Source organism: Crocuta crocuta, unplaced genomic scaffold (genome assembly GCF_008692635.1).
Source record: "Crocuta crocuta isolate KB4526 unplaced genomic scaffold, BGI_CrCroc_1.0 scaffold282, whole genome shotgun sequence".
In the NCBI taxonomy this organism is placed as follows: domain Eukaryota; kingdom Metazoa; phylum Chordata; class Mammalia; order Carnivora; family Hyaenidae; genus Crocuta; species Crocuta crocuta.
In genome coordinates, this window is record NW_027529174.1 from 1,835,040 (window position 1) to 1,858,134 (window position 23,095).

Sequence of the window (23,095 nt, forward strand, 5' to 3'; positions counted from 1 at the left end):
TAGTATATAGTGCAACAATGATTTCAGGAGTGGATTCCTTAATGCCCCTTACCCATTTAGTCCATCCGCCTTCCCTGAACTCCTCCAGCAACCCTGTCTGTTCTCTATTTTTAAGTCTCTTATGTTTTGTTCCCCTCCCTGTTTTTATATTATTTTTCTTCCCCTTACCTTACTTTCATTTGTTTTGTATCTTAAAGTCCTCATATGAGTGAAGTCATATATTTGTCTTTCTCTGATTGACTAATTTTGCTTAGCATAAGACCCTCTAGTTCCATCCATGTAGTTGCAAATGGCAAGATTTCATTCTTTTTGATTGCTGAGTAATACTCCAGTGTATATATACACCGCATCTTCTTTATCCATTCATCCACTGATGGACATTTGGGCTCTTTCCATACTTTGGCTATTGTTGATAGTGCTGCTATAAACACTGGGGTGCATGTGCCCCTTTGAAACAGCATACCTGTATCCCTTGGATAAATACCTAGTAGTGCAATGGCTGGGTCTTATGGTAGTTCTATTTTTAATTTTTTGAGGAACCTCCATACTATTTTCCAGAGTGGCTGCACCAGTTTGCATTCCCATCAGCAGTGCAAGAGAGATCCTCTTTCTCCACCCTCGCCAACATCTGTTGTTGCCTGAGTTGTTAATGTTAGTTATTTTGATGGGTGTGAGGTGGTATCTCATTGTGATTTTGATTTGTATTTCTCTGATGATGAGTGATGTTGAGCATTTTTTCATGTGTCGGTTGGCCATCTGGATGCCTTCTTTGGAGAAGTATTCATTCATGTATTTTGCCCATTTCTTCCCTGGATTATTTGTTTTTTGGGTGTTGAGTTTTGATAAGTTCATTATAGATTTTGTATACTAACCCTTTATCTGATATGTCATTTGCAAATATTTTCTCCCATTCCATCGGTTTTCTTTTAGTTTTGCTGATTGTTCCTTAACTGTGCAGAAGCTTTTCATTTTGATGAGATCCCAATAGTTCATTTTTGCTTTTCTTTCCCTTACCCATGAGTTTTATAGTTTTGCATTTTATACTTAGATGATTGGTTTTAGATCTGTCTTCTTTTCTAATATATACATCCGGTGCAATAAAATTTACTCGAAGCACTACTTTTGCTGCATCCCACTAGTTTTGATAATGGTTTTTCATTTTCATTTAGTTCAAAGTACTTTAAAATTTCTCTTGAGAATTCTTCTTTGACTCATGTGTTATTTAGAAGCATGTTGTTTAATCTCCAAGTATTTGGGGGATTTTCCAGCTCTCTTTCTATTATTGATTTCTAGTTTAATTCCACTGTGGTCTGAAAGTTGATATTGTAAGATTTCTATTTTTTTAGGTTTGTTAAAGTGTGCTTTATGGCCCACAATGTGGTTTACCTTGGTGAATATTCCATGTGAGCTTGAGAAGAATGTGTATGCTGCTTTTGTTGGATGAAGTAGTCTATAGATACCCATTATATCAACTATGTCCTCATTGATTTTCTGTCTGCTGGATCTGTCCATTTCTGATAGAGGGTTTTGAAGTCTCCAAGTATAATAGTAGATTCATCTATTTTTTTTCCTTGAAGTTCTCTCAGTTTTTGCCTCATGGATTTTGATACACTGTTAAGTGCATACATATTATTTGTTATATCTTCATTGAGAGTTGAGTGTGAGATCATGATCTCAGCTGAAATCAAGAGTTGGATGCTCAACTTACTAAGCCGCCCAGGCATCCCTAAAGAACTTCTTTTAATATTTCTTGCAAGGCAGGTCTACTAGCAACAAATTCTCTTGATTTTTATTCATCTGAGAAAGCTTTCTCCTTTATTTTAGAAGGATAATTTCACAGAGTACAGAATTCTAGGTTGGTGTGTTTTCCCTCTCAACACATTAAATATGAACTTCACTCTCTTCTTACTTGCATAGTTTCTGAGGAGAGGTCGGACATAATTTTTATCTTTGTTCCTCTATAGGTAAGGTGGTTTTCCCCTTTGGTTTTTCTCAGAATTTTTTTCTTATCTTTAATTTTCTGCAGTTTAAAAATGATATGCCTATGTGTAGGTTTTTTTGTTTTGGGGTTTTTTGTTTTTTTGTTTTGTTTTGTTGGGTTTTGTTTTGTTTTGTTTTTTTGCATTTATCCTGATTGGTGTTCTCTGAGCTTCTGGTAACTGTGGTTTGTTGTCTCACATTAATTCGGGGAAATCCTCACAGTCATTATTTTTTCAAATATTTCTTCTTTTTGTTTCTTTTTTCTCCTTCTGGTACTCCCAGGACATGCATTTTATATCTTTTGTAGTTGTCCTATGATCCCTGGATATTCTGTTCTGCTGTTTTATTTCAGTCTTTTTTTTTTTCTTTTTCTGGTTTTGGAGGTTTCTACTGAAATATCTTCAAGCTCAAGAGATTCTTTGCTCAGCTGTGTCTAGTCTATTTATAAGCTCATCAAAGGCATTCTTCATTTCTGTTACAGTAGTTGTTTTTTTTAATCTCTATGATTTCTCGTTGGTTCTTAAAATTTTCATCTCTGCTTACATTGCCAATTTGATTTTGTATGCTGTCTATCTATTAGTACTCCTTGCACATTAATCACATAATCATAGTTGTTTTAAATTCCTGTTCTGATAATCTCAACATCTCTGCCATATCTGAGTATGGTTTAAGTTTAAATAAACTTAAAAAATAATAAAATAAAATTAAAGTGAATTCTTCACAGTATATCATCATCTAGTATATCAGGCTCCTAAAAGGGAAGCATTTCCTAAATCTTTCTGAATGTTGTTAATTTATATTTTTATGCACATTTGATAGTGCTTACTTTCCTCATTGCCCTGTTCTGATACTTCTTTCCTTACAGTGTTAATCTACCTAAGGAAAGACACCTAGATTTTTACCTGAAAAGAGGAAGTTTATTAAAATATTTTCCTATAAATCTCATGTCATTGAAAACGACAAATGGTTTGCATGCTCCTAATGTTCACTTTAATTTTGTTGATGAAAAATCCAAATCCTCCCAAATATATTATTTTACCAGTATTTTACCAATATTTCAAAATCTAAACACAGAGAGGCTCTTCATCAATTTAACATTATCTTTGTATATATGTCATGCACTGAGAAAATAGGAAATGACTGATTTTTTATTCGACAGTGGAAACCTTTGGCTTCAAACCTATCACTCAGCACTCCATGGTGACATTTAGATTGAAAGCTGAACAGTGGGCCTGGGCTTGGTCACTGCATATCTGCAGCCAGGTGTGCAATCAAGTCTTTGGCATCTTGCATGACAGAGGGTATTTCTGAGCCATTTTCAGTCACTTGGGTTCCAAACAAGAACATCTTCCTGTCATTTCCCACCTCAGACAATGCCAAAGCTTCATGGATATCTGTAATATGATAGGCTGCTTCAAGATCCTTCATCCCGAATAGAAAAAGGATAGGAAAAAACTAGTTATTTTGCAATCTTTTTCGATAGAAAAATTCATTACTCTCATTGCTCTCAATGATACCACCTCCATTTTAATGTGGAGGACATTGCTACCCCATTATTATGGGGTCACTCCAGGGGTTGCTTGAATATCAAGATTTTAATCAGCATTATACCAGCAATGGGGTGCCTGGCTGGCTAAGTTGGTAGAGAATGCAACTCTTGATCTTGGGGTCATGAGTTCAAACCCCACACTGGGTATAGAGATTACTTTTTAAAAAGGGGTGGGGGGTAGGTCGCCTGAGTGACTCAGTCAGTTAACTGTACGACTTAGGCTCAGGTCATGATCTCACGGTTTGTGAGTTCGAGCCCTGCACTGGGATCTGTGCTGACAGCTTGGAGTCTGGAGCCTGCTTCATATTCTGTGTCTCCCTCTCTCTGCCCCTTCCCTGTTCCTGCTCTGTCTCTCTCTCTCAAAAAATAAACATTTAAAAAATTTAATAAAAAAAAAAGAAAAGAAAAGGTAGCAGAATTATGCCAGCATTTATGAGCTATCATCAAAAAAGAATTTTTGGAATTAAGTTAAGCCTTTCTAACATTTTAATCAGTTTTCTAAGCACTGCAATCTTTTATTTTGTTTTTTCCCCATTTCTTTATTTGCCCAAAATCATATTCAATAGGATAAATTATCTAATTTTTTATTGAAGTATAGTTGACCCACAAGGTTATACTAGTTTTAGATGTACAACATAGTAATTTGACAACTCAATGTGTTATTCTATGCTCACCACGAGTGTAGCTACCATCCGTCACTATACAATGCAATTACAATACCATTAATTATATTCCCTGTGCTGTATCTTCCATCACTGCGACTTATTTATTCCATAACTGAAAGCCTATACCTCCCATTCCCCTTCTTTTTTGCCCATCTCCTTACTCCTCTCCCCTCTGGCAACCATCAGTTTGTTCTCTGTATTTATAGGTCTATTTCTGCTTTTTGTGTTTGTTCTTTTGTTGCCACATTCTGCATATATGTGAAATCACATGGCATTTGTCTTTCTCTGTATGACTCATTTCACTTTGCTTAATACCCTCTAGGTCATCCCTGTTGTCACAAATGACAAGATCTCATTCTTTTTTGAGTCTAAGTGTCCATCAACGGATGAATGGATCAAGAAGATGCGGTTTATCTATATGATGGAATACTACATGGCAATGAGAAAGAATGAAATCTGGCCATGTGTAGCAACATGGATGGACCTTGAGGGTGTTATGCTGAGCGAAATAAGTCAGGCAGAGAAGGACAGATACCATATGTTTGCACATACAGGAGGATTAGGAGGAACTTAATGGAGGACCATGAAGGAGAAGAAGGGGAAAAATGGGGAGAGGGAGGGAGGCAAACCATGAGAGACTCTTGAATGCTGAGAACAAACTGAGGACAGATGGGTGTGGGGGGGACGGGGGAGATGGTCATGGAGGAGGGCACTTGTGGGGATGAGCACTGGGTGTTATATGGAAACCAACTTGACAATAAACTATTTGTAAAAAAAAAAAAGATCTCATTCTTTTTTATGATGAGTAATATTCCAAAATATGTATATATGCTACATCTTCTTTATCTGTTTACCTACAGACAGACACTTATGTTGCTTCCATATCTTGATTATTGTAAATAATGCTGCAATATAGAGATGCATATACCTTTTCAAATTGGTGTTTTAGTTTTCTTTCTTATTATTTATTTTTCAAACTTTTATTTACATTCTAGTTAGTTAACATATAGTGTAATATTGGTTTCAGGAGTACAGTGTAGTACTTTATCACATATATAACATCCAGTGCTCATCATAACAAGTGCCTTACTCAATACCCCTCACCCATTTAAGTGTTTAAGTTTTCTTTAGGTAAACACTCAGTAGTGGAATCACTGGATCATATGGTATTTCTGTTTTTAATTTTTTGATGATCTGGACCTGCCCTACTGTTTTCCACAGTGCTTGCACCAATTTATTTTCCCACCAATAGTGTACAAGGGTCCTTTTTTCTTCACACCCTCACCAACACTTATTATTTCTTATGATTTTGATTCTAGCCATTCTGTCAGATGTGAGATTCTATCTCACTGTGATTTTAATTTGCATTTCTGTGATGATGAGTGATGTTGAGCATATATTCATGTGTCTGTTGGGTATCTGTATGTCTTCTTTGGAGAAATGTCTGTTCATGTCTCCTGCCTATGTTTTCATTGGATTATTTGTTTTTTGTGTGTGTTGAATTGTTTAAGTTTTTTATGTATTTTGGATATTAAGTCCTTACCAAATATATCACTTGCAAATATCTTTTCCCAATCAGTATTTGCCTTTTCATTTTTTTGATGGATTCTTTGCTGTGCAAAATCTTTTTACTTTGGTGTAGTCCCAATAGTTTATTTTGGCTTTTGTTTCCCTTGCCTCAGGAGACATATCTAGAAAAATGTTTCTGGTAGTATCTGGCTGGAGTTGGTTACATTTCTAATGTTGGTCACCCTAATATAGAGCCTGTCTGAAATCAGAATTCATTTAGTCTTAGTCCCTGCAGTGACTTTTTAAACATATTAATGGATCCAGTAACATGTGGACAATGTCTTAAGTTAATAAATTCACTGATGGAACTGGAGAGGAAGAATATATATGAGGAGAGTGTAGGATAAAAAGAGGAGCTCTTTGTAATGACAAAAGGACAAAAGGGATAGGGCTCAGTCAGTAAAGCATGCAACTCTTGAACTTGGGGTCATGAGTTTGAGTCCCCACTTTGGGCATAGAGTTTACTTAAAAAATAAATAAAGTAAAAGTCAACATGTGTTAAAAATAAAAAGTACATCAGGGATAAATCCCAAGTTTATTCCATACTTGCATAATTATGCATTAATAGAATAGAGGTCATCACTCGAAAAGTAAAAATAGTAAAATGACTTTTTAAAAATCTTTATATAATAACTTGAACCAATGAGTCATCTAAAGGCACAGACTACTTTGGCGAAGTAATATCAACAAAGATGCCTTAATATCCAAAACTTAACTAGAATATCCAAATCTTTCATTATTAAGCCCCAATAAAAGTTATAAATTTGACTCTGTTTAAAAATAGCTCTGTTTGTTCAATTTGATGAAGATAAGAGATACAAATCACAAAGGAAAGCATTGATAAAATAGATTATTAGAAGTGGAAAGCTATACAGGTGAGGAAAATATATGCAAAATGAGAACAGATGTAGGGAGCTCAGTGACTCCATCAAGGGTAATAACATTCATATTATAAGGATCCCAAAAGAACAGAGAGAAGAGGGACAGAAAACTTATTCAAAGAAATAATAGCTGAAAACTTTCTTAATCTAGGCAAGAAAACAGATATTTAGATCCCAGTGGCACAGAGATACCTCAATGAAATCACCCCAAGGAGGTCCACATCAAGAAATATAGTAATAAATATGGCAAAAAGTAGTGATAAAGAGAGAATTTTAAAAGCAGGAAGAGAGAGGCACCTGGGTGACTCAGTTGGTTGAGTGTCTGACTCTTGATTTCAGCTCGAGTAATGGTTCATGGGTTCGAACCCCTCATTGGGCTCTGTGCTGCCAGTGTGGAGCCTGCTTGGGATTCTGTCTCCCTCTTTCTCCGCCCCTCCCCTGCTTGCATACTCGCTCTCTCTCTCTCTCAAAAATAAACATTAAAAAAAATAAAAGCAGCAAAAGAAAAGAAGATAGTTACATACAAGGAAATCCCATAAGGCTATCAGCAGATATTTGAGCAGAAACTTTTCAGGCCAGTAGGGAGTGGCATGATATATTCAAAGGGCTAAAAGGAAAACAATATGCAGCCAAGAATATTCTATCCAGCAAGGCTACTATTCAGAATAGAAGGAGAGATAAAGATTTTCCCAGACAAACAAAAGCTAATACAGTTCATGACCATTAAACCAGTCCTACAAGAAGTGATATAGGGGACTCTATTTGAGTGGAAAGGAAGAAGAATGAAGAATGGTTTCAAACTTAAGTGACTATTAATATATTATAGAATGATATATGTAGGTATTATATATAACATAATGGGAACCACAAATCAAAAACAGTAATAGATATGCAAAATTTAAAGAAAAAGGAATGCAAATATATCACTAAAGAAAGCCAGCAAACCGTGAGAGAAAAGTACAACAGAAGAAAGGATCAGAGGGGCGCCTGGGTGGCTCAGTCGGTTAAGCCTCCAACTTTGGCTCAGGTCATGATCTTGTGGTTTGTGGGTTTGAGCCCCGCATCGGGTTCTGTGCTGACAGCTAGCTCAGAGCCTGGAGGCTGCTTCCGATTCTGTAGCTCCTTCTCTCTCTGACCCTCCCCTGCTCACACTGTCTCTCTCTCTCTCTCTCTCTCTCTCAGAAATAAAAAAAAAACATTAAAAAAATAAAATTTTTAAAAAAGAAGGATCAGAGAAGAGCTACAACCTCCCCCACACACAAAACAAGTAACAAAATGGCAATAAATACAAACCTATCAATAATTATTTTGAAGATAAATGAACTAAATGCTCTGATCAAAAGACATAGAGTGATGTAATGGATAAAAAAACAAGACCCATGTATGTGCTGGCTACAAGAGACTCATTTCAGGGATGCCTGGATAGCTCAGTCAGTACAGCATGTGACTCTTGATTTTAGGGTCATGAGTTCAAGCCCCACATTGGACGTAGAGCCTACTTAAAATTATTTAAAGAGAGGCTCATTTCAGATCTAGAGACACATGCATACTGAAAGTGAAGGGATAGAGAAATATAAATCATGCAAATGGATGTAAAAACAAAAGCTGAGGTAGCAATACTTATATTGGACACTGTAGACTTCATAAAAAAAATTAAGTTTATTTATTTTGAAAGAGAGAGAGAATGAGGGAGGGGTAGAGAGAGAGGGAATGCGAGAGAATCCCAAGTATGCTCTTCATTGTCATGAGGAGCCCAACTGCTCGAACTCAAAAACTGCAAAATCATAACCTGAGCCGAAATCAAAAGTTGGATGCTTAACTGACTGAGCCACACAGGTGCCCAAAACTAACAAGAGACAAATAAGGACATGACATAATAATAAAGGGGACAATCCAACAAGAAGATATAACAATTGTAAATATTTATGCACCCAACATGAAAGTACCCAAATACATAAAAAGTTAATAATGAACATAAAGTAACTAATCAGTAGTAATAGAATAATAATCAGGGTACTTTAACATCCCACTTACATCAATGGACAGATCACCCAAATAGAAATCAAGGAAACGCTGGCTTTGTATGACGCACTATACTAGATGGATTTAACAGATATATTCAGAAAATTTCCTTCCTAAAGCAGCAGAATACATATCCTTTTCAAGTGCACATGGAACATTCTCCAGAACAGATTACATGTCAACCCTCAAAACAAGTCTCAACAAATACAAAAAGACTGAACTTAAACCATGCACCTTTTCTGACCACAACACTATGAAACTAGAAATCAACCACAAGAAAAAATCTGGAAAGACCACATACAAGGAGGCTAAATAACATACTACTAAACAATGAATGAGTCAACCAAGGAATCAAAAATTACGTAGAAAAAAATGAAAACAAAAACACAAGGTCCAAAATCTTTGTGATGCAGCAAAAGTGGTTCTAAGAGGGAAGCTTATAGTAATACAAGCCTACCTCAAGAAGCAAGAAAACTCTCAGATAAAAAACTTAACAATATACCTAAAGGAGCTACAAAAAGAAGATGAAACAAAATCCCAACTCAGCAGAAGGAAGGAAATAATAAAGATTAGAAAAGAAATAAATGATATAGAAACTAAAAAAAAAAACCCAACAGAACAGATCAATGAAACTAGGAGCTGGTTCTTTGAAAGGATCAACAAAATTGATAAACCTCTAGTTGGGTTCATCAAAAAATAAAAAATAAAAAAATAAAAGAGAGAGAGAGAGAGCACTCAAATAAACAAAATCAGAAACAGAAAAGAAAAAGTAACAACCAACACCAGAGAAATACAAATGACTGTAAAAGAATATGCCAACAAATTGGACAACCTAAGGAAATGGATAAATTTCTAGAAACATAAAATCTCCCAAAACTGAATCAGAAAGGAAAGAATATTTGAACAGGCCAATTTCCAGCAATGAAATCAAATCAAAAATCAAAAAACTCCCAACAAACAAAGTCCAGGACTAGAAGGCTTCACAGGTGAATTCTACCAAATATTTAAAGAAGAGTTGATATCTATTTTTCTTAAACGATTCCAGAAAATAGAAGAGGAAGAAAAACTTCCAAATTAATTCTATGAGGCCAGCATTACCCGACACCAAAACCAGAGCAAGATACCACAAAATAGGAGAACTACAGGTCAATATCTCTGATTTTGTTGCAAAAATTTGTAACAAAATATTAGCAAACTGAATTCAACAATATATTTAAAAAATTATTCACCATAATCAAATAGGATTTATTCCTGGGATGCAAGAGTGGTTAATATTTGCAAATCAATCAATGTGATACATCACAGCAATAAGAGAAAGGATAACAAAAACACATGTGATCATTTCAGTAGATGCAGAAAAAGCATTGGACAAAGTACAACACCATTCATGATAACCTCCCCCCTCCCCAACACACACAAAGTAGTTTTAGAGAGAACATACCTCAACATAATAAAAATCCTGTATGAAAAATCCACAGCTAACATCATAGTCAATGGGAAAAAACCGAGAGCCCCTAAGGTCAGGAATAAGACAAGGATGGGGCACCTGAGTGGCTCAGTCAGTTTAGCATCTGACTTTGACTCAGGTCATGATCTCGTTGTTTGTGAATTCGAGTCCCGCTTCAGGTGAGCTTGAGCTCCACTTCAGAGGAGCTTGTGTCCTGTTTTGGGTGATCCCCCCGTTAGGTGAGCTTGAGCCCCGATTTGGGTGAACTCCACTTCTCTGTCTCTCTGTCTCTATCTATTTCTCCCCCTCTCTCTCTGCTTCTTGTGCCTCCCCCCAAAAAACGAACAAGTAAATAAATAGATAGGTAAATAAATAAATAAATCTTGGCGGGGGGGTAAAAAGAAATAAGACAGGAATGTCCACTCTATAGTACTGGAAGTTTTAGCCACAGCAATCATCCAGGAAAACAAAAAAAGGCATCCAAACTGGTCATCTGCAAATAGAAAATTGGACATGATACTATATATAGAAAACATGATACTATATATAGAAAACCCTAAAGACTCCACCAAAAAACTGCTAGACCTGATAAATGCATTCAGTAAAGTCGTAGGACACAAAGTCAATGTACAGAAATCTGTTACATTTCTTATACACTAATAATGAAGCTGCAGAAAGGGATGTTAAGCAAACAATCTTATTTACAATTGGACCAAAAATAATAAAATATCTGGGAATAAACCTAACCGAGGACATAAAAGACCTGTACTCTGAAACCTATAAAACACTGATGAAAGAAACTGAAGACAACACAATGAAATTAAAGGACATCCTATGCTCATATATTGGAAGAACAAATATTGTTAAAATATCTATACTACCCAAGCAATCTACACATTTAATGCAATTCCTATCATATATCACCAGCATTTTTCACAGAGCTAAAAAACAAATCCTAAAATTTGTATGTAACCACAAAAGATTCCATATAGCCAAAGCCATCTTGAAAAAGAAAAACAAAAGTGGAGGTAGCACAATTCCAGATATCAAGTTATACTACAAAACTGCAGTAATCAAAACAGTATGGTACTGGCACAAAAACAGAGATCAATATAACAATTAGAAAGCCCAGAAATAAACTCACAATTATATGGTTACTCCATCTAAGACAAAAAAAAAAATGCAAGAATATGCAATGGGGAAAAAGTGTCTTCAACAAATGGTGTTGGGAAAACTGGACAGCAACATGCAAAAGAATGAAATTGGACCATTTTCTTATACCACACACAAAAACAAACTCAAAATGGATTAAGGATCTAAATGTGAGACCTGAAACCATAAAAATCCTAGAAGAGAGCACAGGTGATAATTTCTCTGACATTGGCTATAGCAACATCTTTCTAAATATGTCTGCTGAGGCAAGGGAAACAAAAGCAAAATTAAATTATTGGGACTACATGAAAATACAAAGCTTCTGCACAGCAAAAACAAAACAAAACAAAAAACCAAGACCAAAAACAAACAAAAAAATCCCAAAGCTAAAAACAAACAAAAACTAAAAAAAACAAATTACCAACAAAACTAAAAGACAACATACTGAATGGAAAAAGATATTTGCAAGTGACATATCTAATAAAGGGTTAGTATTCAAAATATATAAAGAACTTATGCAACTCAACACCAAAAAAAAAAAAAGAAAGAAAGAAAGAAAGAAAGAAAAAGAAACACCAAATGATCTAATTAAAAATGGGCAGAACACATGAAAAGACATTTCTCCAAAGAAGACATACATATGGCCAAAAGACACATGAAGAGATGCTCAACACTATTCACCACCAGGCAAATGCAAATCAAAACCACAATATCACCTCACACCTGTCAGAATGGGTAAGATCAAAACCACAAGAAATAACAAGTGTTGGTGAAGATGTGGAGAAAAAGGAACCCTCATGCACTGCTGGTGGGGATCCAAACTGATGCAGTCACTGTGGAAAATAGTATGGAGGTTCCTCAAAAGAATAAAAATAGAACTACCCTGGCACGTCTGGCTGTCTCAGTCAGTAGAGCATACATCTCTTGAACTCAAGGTTGAGTTTGAGCCCCACACTGGGTGTAGAGTTTACTTAAAAAAAAAAAAAAAGAACTACCCTATGATCCAGTAATCACATTACTGAGTAATTTCCCAACAAATATAAAAACGCCAATTCAAAGGGATATATGCATTCCTGGGTTTACTGCAGCATTATTTACAATTGTCAAACTATGAAAGCAACTCAAGTGTCCATCAATAGATAAATGGCTAAAGAAGATGTGGTATAATATATGTGATATATATACACCCCATAGATATTACATACCACATGTGTATACATATGCCACATATATTTTATATATATATAATATAAATAAGAAGATATGGTATATATATACATATATATGCAATGGAATATTATTCAGCCATAAAAAGAATGAAATCTTGTCATTTGCAGAAACATGGGTGGATCTAGAGAGCATAATGCTAAGTGAAATAAGCCAATCAGATAAAGAAAAATATCATATGATTTCACTCATATGTGGAATTTAAGATATGGAAGAAATAAACAAAGGAAAGAAAAAAAGACATACCCAAAACTGGACTCTTAACTGTAGAGAACAAACAGTTACCAGAGGGGAGGTGGCGGGGTGGAGGTGGGGGATGGGTGAAATAGGTGAAGGAGATTAAAGAGTATACTTATCCTGATGAGCACTGAGTAAGTAACATATGGAGCTACTGAATCACTATATTATACACTGAAAGTAATATAACACTGTATGTTGACTATCCTGGAATTAAAATAAAATTTTTTAATGTGGTGGTTTAAAAAAATAAATGGAAAGCTATGTATAAAAAAGAGAACCATAAGAAAAGTAAAATAATACCCAACAGGTTGTTGAAGATGTATGTAATGCATAGAAGTAACATAGGATTATTTTCCCAAAAGATATGAAAGATTTCTACAACTCAAATAAGAAAAGATGAGCACCCTAGGAGGAATTTGGGAAAAGATATTAAAAGACAATTCACAGATGTACAAATTAGTTTCAAAGAATGAAATCAATTTAAAACTAATAAACAATGCACATCTGAAAAGATGTTCAAGCTCACTAGCAAGGAAATGCAAATTAGAATAACAGGATAAAATTTCAGCCCCATCAGATTGATAAAAATGAAAAAGTTTGACAATACCAAGTACTGAGAAGGAAATGTAGATGCAAAAACTGTCATATTCTGCTGCTGGAAGAATAAATTGGTGCAGTATCTTTGGAAAAAAACTTGGTAAGATCTAGTAAAACTGAGTACGTACAAATCTTAAAACCCAGCAATTCCCCTTAAGGTATATGCACTAGAGAAATGTTGATACATATCTACAAGGAAACACATGCATGAAGAGTCACTGTAGCGCTTTTTATACCAATAAAAAATTGGAAATAAACCAAATGTCCATTCTCTCTCTTTCTCTCTCTCTGCCCCGATACATGCATTCTCTTTCTGTCTCTGTCTCTCTCAAAAAAAAAACAAAAAAAACCAAACAAACTTCTGAACTAGCTTCTATACTGGACTGTAACATAGGCTCCTAATTTAGGTCATCATTTGTAATTACTTAGTTTACTTTCATAAACATTCGCCCTTAGAAGTAGTAGAAGAATTAAGTTCTCTAATGATTGGCAACCTTGGCAATTGAGAGAGGGTTTTAGTATTATAATGCTATAGATGTTTAATTTTTTAAAACTGATTTTATTGTGGTAAAATAAGCATAACAAAATTTACCATATTAACTACTTTTAATTGTACAATTCAGTACATTCACATTTTTGTGCAACAGTCCACCTCCAGAAGTATTTTCATCTTGCAAAACTGAAACTCTGTACCCACAACACAATAACTCCCTATTTCTCTCTCCCCCAACCCAAGGCAACCATCATCAACATAAACCTGTGTCCACTAACCAATAACTCTAACTTCTCCTCTCCTCCCATTCCCTGGTAATCTCTAATATTCTTTCTGTGTCTATGAATTTGACTACTCTAGGTACCTCATAAAAGTGGAATCACAGTGTTTGTCGTTTTGTGACTTGCTTATTTCACTTAGCATAATGTCCTCAAGTGTCATCCATGTAATAGAATGTGTCAGAATTTCCTTTTTTAATGTTGAATGATATCCCATTGTATGTATATATTGCATTTTGTTTATCCATTCATCTATAGAAGGACACTTGGTTTTCTTCAACCTTTTGGCTATTGTGAATAATTCTGCTGTGAACATGGATGTACAAGTATCTGCTTGAGTTCCTGCTTTCAATTCTTTTGAGTATATACTCATAAGTGGAATTGCTGGATCATATAGGAGTTCTACTTTTAATTTTTTTAAGTAACTGCCATACTGTTTTCTATAGTGGCTGCACCATTTTACATTCCCAATGACACTGTACAAGGGTTCCAATTTCTCCATGGTAGTTTAATATCTTTAATGTATGTGTGAGAAATAAATTCAGGTCATGTTAACTGATCTAAAAGAAACTATTTCTTTATATACGGTAGACACTCAAATATTTTGCTGAAATCAATTCAACCATCAATAAATTTTTCTTGAAATTAAATTCAACACAGACTTGTTGAATTTCTGCTATATACAGTATACTAGGTATTCTAAGGGACACAAAGATGTATAATCGTCTTTATTATCAAGGAGTTTATAATCCAGTAGATCTAATAAGCATAAACTAAACTGAATATACAGCACATTGTTAAATATCTAGCTATTAAAAGAAGACATTTCTATTTCTTTCATTGATAATAAAGCTATTGAATGCCACTTATATTTGCACAGACTTTTACCTGTTTGTTTGCAAACACAACCAGAGGAAGGATTGGGTTTGTTCCAATTAATTGGTGAAGGTGTTTCTTGGCTTCAGGTAATCTGTTGTGATCTGCTGAATCTACTACAAAGATCAGCAGCAATCCTTTGGACAGGTACATTTCCCAATAGGAACGGAAAGGTTCACTGCCGCCAACTGCAGAGAATAGCAGAGAAAGAAGATACCAAAAACATTGTAGAAGCATCCACTGAGGAGGTAGGGAAGATAGTTTTAGATAATATCCAAACATTGGACAGGTGTTTTGATAAAATACCACTGTGTTAGAGTGTACCCAATTTGGAGAATGACTGGAGAGCTGTTACTAAGGAAACGGTGGGTGGGAATATTTACCCTCCACAAGTGGTTCAATCATTCTTGTACACAAAGGATCAACATAAAGACATTAGTTACTACAGTGGATGCCTCCTGATCTGTAAACATAGCGACCCCAGGGGCTACTGTCATTCTATCTGTTAAACTCAGAAAACGGTGGTGGGTTAAAACACATCTTTCTCTAAAATAAGTTTTAGATGGACTGAATTCACTGGCCAGCCTCACTTGCACAATCTTTTTCCTTTGTCAAAATCCCAGAACTAATTTCTCCTCTTAACATTTCACTAAGAGTTAATATGATCCTGTGAACATTAAGGAATACTTGCCTGAGGGGGAAAAAATGTCTTTGGATTACTTCATTCTGCTGATTCTTCCCAGAAGAAACTTACTAGTAATGATAATAATATATATACAATGAACTTAGTTTTTATTTTTCTCCTAGAATAGAGGTTGGCAGACTATGGCCTACAGTTTAAACCTGGCCCACCGCCTATTTTTGTATACCACATGAACAAAGAATGGATTTTACATTTTTAAATGTTAGGGGAAAAAAAGAAAGAATAACATTTCATAATGTGAACATTATATCACATTTGGTTTCAGTATCTACAAATAAAGTTTTATCAGAACACAGATATGTGAATTTGTTCACATATTGTCTATGGCTGCTTCCATACTACAACAGAGGTTAGTAGCTGCATAGAGACCATGTGGAGCCCAAAGCTAAATTATTAACTGCCTAACCCTTTACAGAAAAAGTTTGAAGACCCCTGTTTTAGGAATTTAACAAAAACATTTAAAGTACTACTGGGAAAGGGTCTTGATTTGCCTTTCCTTTGTTTTCCTTTTATAGAGTTATGCTAATTCCCTAAAGTATTTCATGTTATTAATTTTTTAAAAGAATGTTCTGTAATCTAAGTTATTCACATGGTTATAACATATTTAGTTTAAGCATGAATGAACATTGGTGTTCTTTTTATGTGTGTGTGACACTATGACATGTCACCTATATAGGGGATTTTTATCTTTTTGTTATTAACTTCTAATTTAATTGCAATGTAGTCACAGAACATGGTTTGTATAATGCCCCTTCTCTGAAAAATTTGTTAAGATTTGCTGTATAGTCCATTAAGTGGTCAATTTTGGTAAATGTTCCATGAGTATTTTCAGAAGAACATATATTTTATATTTGGGATGTAGCTAAAATTGTCTAATTGGACAATCTTATATTATCCATTGGATGAAACTTGTTATGTTCAAGTGTTGCATATCTTTGCTGATTTTTTCCAGTTTTGATCCTCTTAGTAATTGACAATATGTTGAAATCCCTCACTCCAATGTTAGGATATGTCCCTTTCTCCCCCTGGTTGGATTCTTCCTCTTTTCCTCCCTCCTTTCCTTTCTTTTTACTTTTTATATTTTGAGACTATTTTCTTAGCTATATATTTGGTTAAAATTATTATTTTTCCTATAGCTTCTTAAAAAATTGAAAACTCTATTCCTAATAATGTTGTTAACTGAAAGATCTGCCTACACATTTACCAATTTCTTGGTCCACATTTTCTCTTTGTAACTGGATGAAAGCAAAACACAAAAAGGTGATGGCAGTAATCTAAGTAAGAGACAGTAGAGGTTACAATTCAAATAGGTGCAGTAGGAAAGGAGATAACTGATGAACTCAAGATTTGTTTTACAGGTAGAAAAATTCATTGTGTTTTATTTGTGGACTGGAAGTGGGGCTGCAGAAGGAGAAATTAAGGGTGACCCCTAGTTTTCTGGCTTGAGTAACATGATAGGTGAGGAGCCATTTACTGACCAGTAGATTATAGGGAAAGGAACAGATAAGGAGATGAATCAAGCACTTAGTTTTGACCATGTTAATTTTGAGAGGCCAATTAGATATCCAGGTGGAAATGTCAGGTGGTATCTGGATATGTTTGGGTTGTATGGATAAACTGGCGAGTCCATTAGCAGAGGGATGATATTTAAGGCCAACAGGATGGATGAAATCATCCAAGGAGAGAGTATAAAGAGAAGAGAATCTACGCAACTTCGGGGAACAGCAATATTTAGAGAAGCGGTGGCTCCAGAATTACTTTAGAGACTTCTGGGCTGCCATCTGGTTACAAAAAGAGCTTTGGGGCTTGCTTGTAGTTGCATTTGCAGAGAAGGAAGTACACTTTATTTACCTAGACTGCATGTTTCTTAGAGGTAGTAAGAGAGGAGAGAGGCTATTATAGGAGGGGGTGCTACAGTCTTCCTTTCAGTGCCCTCTTATACCAGCACTGCAAAAAAGAGAAAATAAAAAGAAAAGAAACTGATTCCCCTGTCCGTTCATTCCCCCCCCATCCGTTCACTGCACTATTAAACTATATATGCATTCTAAAAGTGTAGGAAAATCTGACCCAGTGTTACTTTTCATAAGGATGCAATGTTGCTAACAGTATGTCTGGCTTAAGGTATAACACAACGAGCCTCTCCTGTTACTAATGAAAAAGAGGGCTTACTCTCCAGGAATTCCATTTGGCTATCTTCAGTGTTGATGCATACTGCATTGAAACCTTGGGTGGGTGCCACACTGTGCTGGACTTTGTTTAAAGCTAGAGAATGGAGAACACTGGTCTTTCCTGCTCCGTCCAGGCCCAAGACAAGGATCTGCTTATTTTTCTCCTGTGAAAACAAAAGGCAAAACAATAAACCCATGCGACCAGGGCCTTGTTTTCCTGGCTCCTGGCAGTGTGCCTGCCTGTAGTAGGACTGATGATAATTGTAGAACTGTAAACCAGAACAAAACTTCACAAAAAATTTAATATGTCTAGAGGCACCCGGCTGAACACAGTTGGTAGAGCACAGGACTTTTAGTCCTGGGGTCGTGAGTTCAAGCCCCATGCTGGGTGTAGAGCTTACTTAAAAAAAATTTAATATGTCTAGAACAAACTGTACCAGTTAGTATTTTATAATCAGCCATTAGTTATGGTAATCACACCACGCCCCTCCACCCCCCAACTCCTGGGCAATCTATCAAATATAGACTTTATATATATCAAGATTTATAGGAGGTACCATAGATCACAGGATCAATTTTCACATTTCATTTTGCTTCTTGAGTTCATGTCCACTGGGGGTTGCACCAGAATTCAATCTGTTTGAGATCTTGGGATCTCTATGGTTCATGTACTGACTGTGTCATTCGGCATGTAAACATCTAAGTTCTCTTATTATTGATCTGTTTTGTTTTCCCAATTGGATCATTAGATTAAAAGGTATTAGAGCAAAGTTCCCTTCTTATACTTTTTAATGTAAGTATTATGATTAAATGAAAAGGCTAAGGTTATAGAAATTGTTAAACCAGTTTCAATCACAAACGGACATTTATTTTAAAACCTGATGTTAAAGCCTGTTGAACTTGACACAAACTTTCCACTAACATACCAGCCTTAGAAACTTTTATGACAAGTGATTGAGAGTCAAGCATGGCAGACTGGTATGAAGACAAAGTTCAGAGTGCTCATAAAAGTGGCTTTTAGGGTGCAAAATTTAATGTGATCAGTAGTAAATGACTAACAATACAGCAAGATAGCTTACAGGAATTCAATTCTATTTCCCAAAAAGCCTGCTGAAGAAGCTTCTCATGCACAAAATACAGTAATTGTCTTTAATGGTACTGGTTTGGAAATAACAATAATCTTTTATATTTGTACTCGAATACTATATGTTGACATTAGATTTAGACTGGGTTTCTGGAAAAAAGTGATTTTTTTTTTCAGTTCCTATTTTTCTTTAAAAAAAAATTAGATCTATGTTGAGAGTAAGATGTTTTAAGGTCTGGTCTAATAGGGTCTTGTAAAGAGAGCATGATTTATGAAAACTGTCTCCTGAATACCAGAATTAGAAAAAGCACATGTTGGGGTGCCTGGGTGGCTCAGTCAGCTGAGTGACCAACTTTGGCTCAGGTCATGATCTCACACAGTTTGTGGGTTCAAGCCCGCAATGGGCTCTGTGCTGACAGCTCAGAGCCTGGAGCCTGCTTCAGATTCTGTGACTCTCTCCTTCTCCGCTCCTCCCCTGCTCACACTCTTTCTCTCTCTCTCTCTCTCAAAGATGAATAAACATTTAAAAAAATTAAAAAAAAAAAAGACCAAGTACATGTTTTTGGAGTTAATTTGTTTTNCCTCAGGGGAACCTTTATTTATTTTTTGCCTTGATACTTAATGTATTTTTTCCTTAAATAGCTTATTGTCAAGTTGGTTTACATATAACACCCAGTGCTCATCCCAACAAGTGCCCTCCTCCATGCTCTTCACCCCCCTTCCCCCCCACCCCTCTCAGCCCTCAGTTTGTTCTCAGCATTCAAGAGTCTCTCATAGTTTGCCTCCCTCCCTCTCCCCAACTATTTTCCCCTTCTTCTCCCGCATCGTCCTTGTCCTCCGTTAACTTCCTCCTAATCCACCTATATGTGCAAACATATGGCATTTGTCCTTCTCGGCCTGACTTATTTCGCTCAGCATAACTACCCTCTAGTTCCAACCATGTTGCTACACATGGCCAGATTTCATTCTTTCTCATTGCCATGGAGTATTCCATTGTATAAATATACCACATCTTCTTGATCTATTCATCAGTTGATGGACACTTAGGCTCTTTCCATGTTTTGGCTATTGTGGAGAGTGCTGCTATGAACATTGGGGTACATGTGCCCCTATGCATCAGCACTCGTGTATCCCTTGGGTAAATTCCTAGCAGGGCTACTGCTGGGTCATGGGGGAGTTCTATTGTTAATTTTTTGAGGAATCTCCACACTGTTTTCCAGAGGGGTTGCACCAGCTTACATTCCCACCAACAGTGTAGGAGGGTGCCTGGAGTTAATTCTTGATGGCTCTTAAAGCAAATGGTATTTCCAGAGTTATATCCTACCTTTATCCACGTTCCCTCCCATCTGAATCTAAATGTTATAGTGTCATTCTGGGAGTGTCATGGGAAGGAAGAGGGAATGATAGACTGGAGATACTTCATAGGATGATTTAAAATTGCATGCTTTAAAGTAAAGGTGGGCCCAAGAAATGGCTGTAGGGTGTGGATTGTATCTCCCTTACAGTCTCCACATATGGCCCCACACTCAAGGCTACCCCAACGTATTTCATCAATTCCAAGATGTACTTTTCCCTCCCACATTTTAACATCTCCGAAATGAGGATTTTACAATTCATGGTATGTTGTGTCTTGACTGGCAGCATCTTTTTTTTCTCAGTGGTATTAAAATAATGGTATCTGAGATCCTATGAAGTGCTGTGAATTAAAACAGTTCCCTACTCTTTCCAACCACATCACTGTCCCTAAGCCCATCCTTTCTAGAAATTCTGCTGTCATTGATACTTTACATTTTACTTTATTTGTGGCAAATGAATGCTAAAATACATGCTCCCTTCATGTTTATCTAATCTTTTAAGGAAAACTGGGATTATTGTAAACCAAGAGTTCAGTCACAAACTGTGATTCTGAACACCTCTGTTCCCTATCAAAAGTCATTCCTTTAACTATATATGGATCTATAATAGTCTGTGTTTTACCAGAGATCAAATCTCAGTTAATAATTCAAATTGTTTAGAACCAGAAAAGCACCTGTGACCTCAGGAACTCCAGGAGCAGGAAGCTCATTAAGCTGATTCAAACAGTGCCTTTTTCTTTTGATCCTAGCCCCCGCCCCTCAATTTTTTAATTGTGGCAAAATTCACATAAAATTTACCATCTTAGCCATTATTAAGCATATAATTCAGTGGAATTAACTACATTCATAATGCCCTTAATCTTGTAAAACTGAAACTCTGTAGTCGGGACTAGCTCTCCACTCTCCCATCCCTCAGCCCCAGGTAATCATCAGTTTTACTCTGTATTTTGACTACTCTAGGTACCTCCTGTAAGTAGAATCATAGGTATTAGGGGTTTTTTGTGATTGCAGCGCCTGGTTTCTGAGACCTCTGTTAATTTTGTGACCATCCCTTCTGGGCGCTGGTGGTCTGAAAACAATTTTTATTGTAACCACGGAGAAGGTCTAGCCCTAAAACACACCCTGCACGAATTCAGGAACCCTACGCTTTCTGACAAAGTACTAAGCTGGAGAGCCCGTGCTCGGCGAGGGTTCAGGGCTGGTTTCCGAGCTGTAGGCGGCTGGGGCCCGGGAAGGGCTGTTCCGGCCCAGTGAAGACCAACCAGAACCTCTTCTTTCCTCAACGCTAGACCACGCGAAGGGTGGGACACAGGGGCAGGTGTAGGTAGGAGTGAGGATGAGGCAGGTGACGGGGAGAAGGGGAAGTGATGGGCCCGGCAAGCTTGGCACACCCGCTCCCATCCACAGATAAATGCCCTCCGAGACCGGATTCCCTCCCGCGGGTCGGCGCCTGGGACGTAACAGAGCCGGCGGCGTTAGGCCTGACCGCCGATAATGGCCTTGGGCAGCGAGTCCGGAGCACCGCCGCTTACCGGAGGCTCCAGCGGGGGCTTAGCCAAGGCGTGGCTCTCCTTCTTTTCTTTGTCTTCTTTTCCCTTAAGTTGTCCCTTCTCTTTCTCGGTCTCCCGCTCTTTCTTCTCCTCCTTCCCTTTCTCTTTCCCCTTCTCCTTTTCCTTTCCCTTAATTTTCTCCTTCTCCACTTCCTTTTTCTCTTTCTCCTCCTTTCCTTTTTCCCGAATTTTCTCCCTCTCCGGCTCCTTCCCCTTTTTCTTCACCTTCCCCCTCTCCATCACCACCGCCCTGATTTCTTTCCCTCTTTCCGCGCGCCCGCGCGCTGGAGCCTGGGTTTTAGATCCCGGCAGCTGTGGCTCCGGAGGCGGACACAGGGTGGAGACGTAGCTCCACGCGGCGTAGACAACACCCGCGGTCACTGTGCGGTCGGGGCCAGTCTCAGGGCGCGCTGGCTGCCGCCCTACATCTCGCGCCCACTAGCGGGGTTGCCGCGCAGCAGATTCGTCGAACCCAAGGCGGGGGGTGGGGAAGGAGACGGCCGGGAAGCTAGAGGAAGCCGTAAACCCTGAGGGGGTGGGGAGGACCAGCCGCCAGAATTGGGAGACCGGAGGGGCAGATCATCTTCGTAGGAAAAGACTCCTCCCACCCCATCCCAACCGAGACACTTCCTCGGAAGGTGGCACTATGGGGCGCTGTGTTTCAAGAAAAGCCTTCCAAGCCGGCCCAGATGCCCGCGTCTCACCTCTACTGTATTACTACCCCAGAGCAGTCTGGCCCAAGGGTCTCCCTTTGGGAGATCGCTAAAGGGAACCAGTGTCCCAGCGGATTACGCGCCTCTCCAAATTAGTCCTTAGCAGCCTGAAAAGTCACCTTTTTATCTTCCCGGCCCCGTGTTAACTACACTTGTCCAGAGGCTGTTATCCAGGATGCTTAATGATAGAGAAACGTGAACGGTTCCCTCGTTTTAAATTCCTGCTACATGTCGCCTAAAAAAGAATTCTGGAGATTAAATTAGTAGTCGGCCAGGATCGTGGATACCAGTAATGCTGGCTATTAAAACTACGTCTAAACAAAAATAGTCGCCCACAATGATCTAATATATAGCAAATTGGGTACCCTCTGGACTTTTCAAAGGTGGTGTACTGTTTTTTAAACTGGTTTAAAAGCATATGGATGGTTATTATTATTTTGCTTTAATGTTTGAGAGCACAAGTGGGGGAGGGGTAGAGAGAAAGGAAGAAAGAATCCTACGCTCAGCCCCTGCTCAGTTTGCAAAGCCTGATGCTGGTATAGATCT

At 37.4% G+C, this 23,095-nt stretch overlaps 1 protein-coding gene across 2 annotated transcripts; it reads right to left on the reverse strand.

Moving 5' to 3' along the window:
• Positions 1–3,110: 3,110 nt before the first annotated feature.
• On the reverse strand, positions 3,111–22,243 carry ARL9 (ARF like GTPase 9). 2 transcript variants are annotated; one of them, XM_077757694.1, is made up of 4 exons: positions 21,819–22,236; positions 17,849–18,011; positions 14,989–15,164; positions 3,111–3,402 (listed from the first exon to the last, which is right to left on the reverse strand). In XM_077757694.1, exons 1-4 carry the CDS (start codon positions 22,074–22,076, stop codon positions 3,223–3,225), a joined length of 777 nt encoding a protein of 258 aa, XP_077613820.1. In that variant the 5' UTR covers positions 22,077–22,236; the 3' UTR covers positions 3,111–3,222. The 2 variants fall into 2 exon arrangements, with proteins under 2 accessions (XP_077613820.1, XP_077613821.1); XM_077757695.1 differs by lacking the exon at positions 3,111–3,402 and adding an exon at positions 10,499–10,606 and having other exon boundaries at positions 21,819–22,243.
• Between the last annotated feature and the right edge of the window lie 852 nt (positions 22,244–23,095).

Excerpts from the sequence above, each read along its gene's own strand:
- ARL9 (XM_077757694.1), bottom strand. The coding sequence starts at position 22,076 with ATGGAGAGGGGGAAGGTGAAGAAAAAGGGGAAGGAGCCGGAGAGGGAG. Across the intron at positions 18,012-21,818 it reads AGCCCCCGCTGGAGCCTCCG|GAGAAAAATAAGCAGATCCT; the intron begins GTAAGCGGCGGT and ends TTGTTTTCACAG. Across the intron at positions 3,403-14,988 it reads TTGTGTTTGCAAACAAACAG|GATCTTGAAGCAGCCTATCA; the intron begins GTAAAAGTCTGT and ends TTCGGGATGAAG.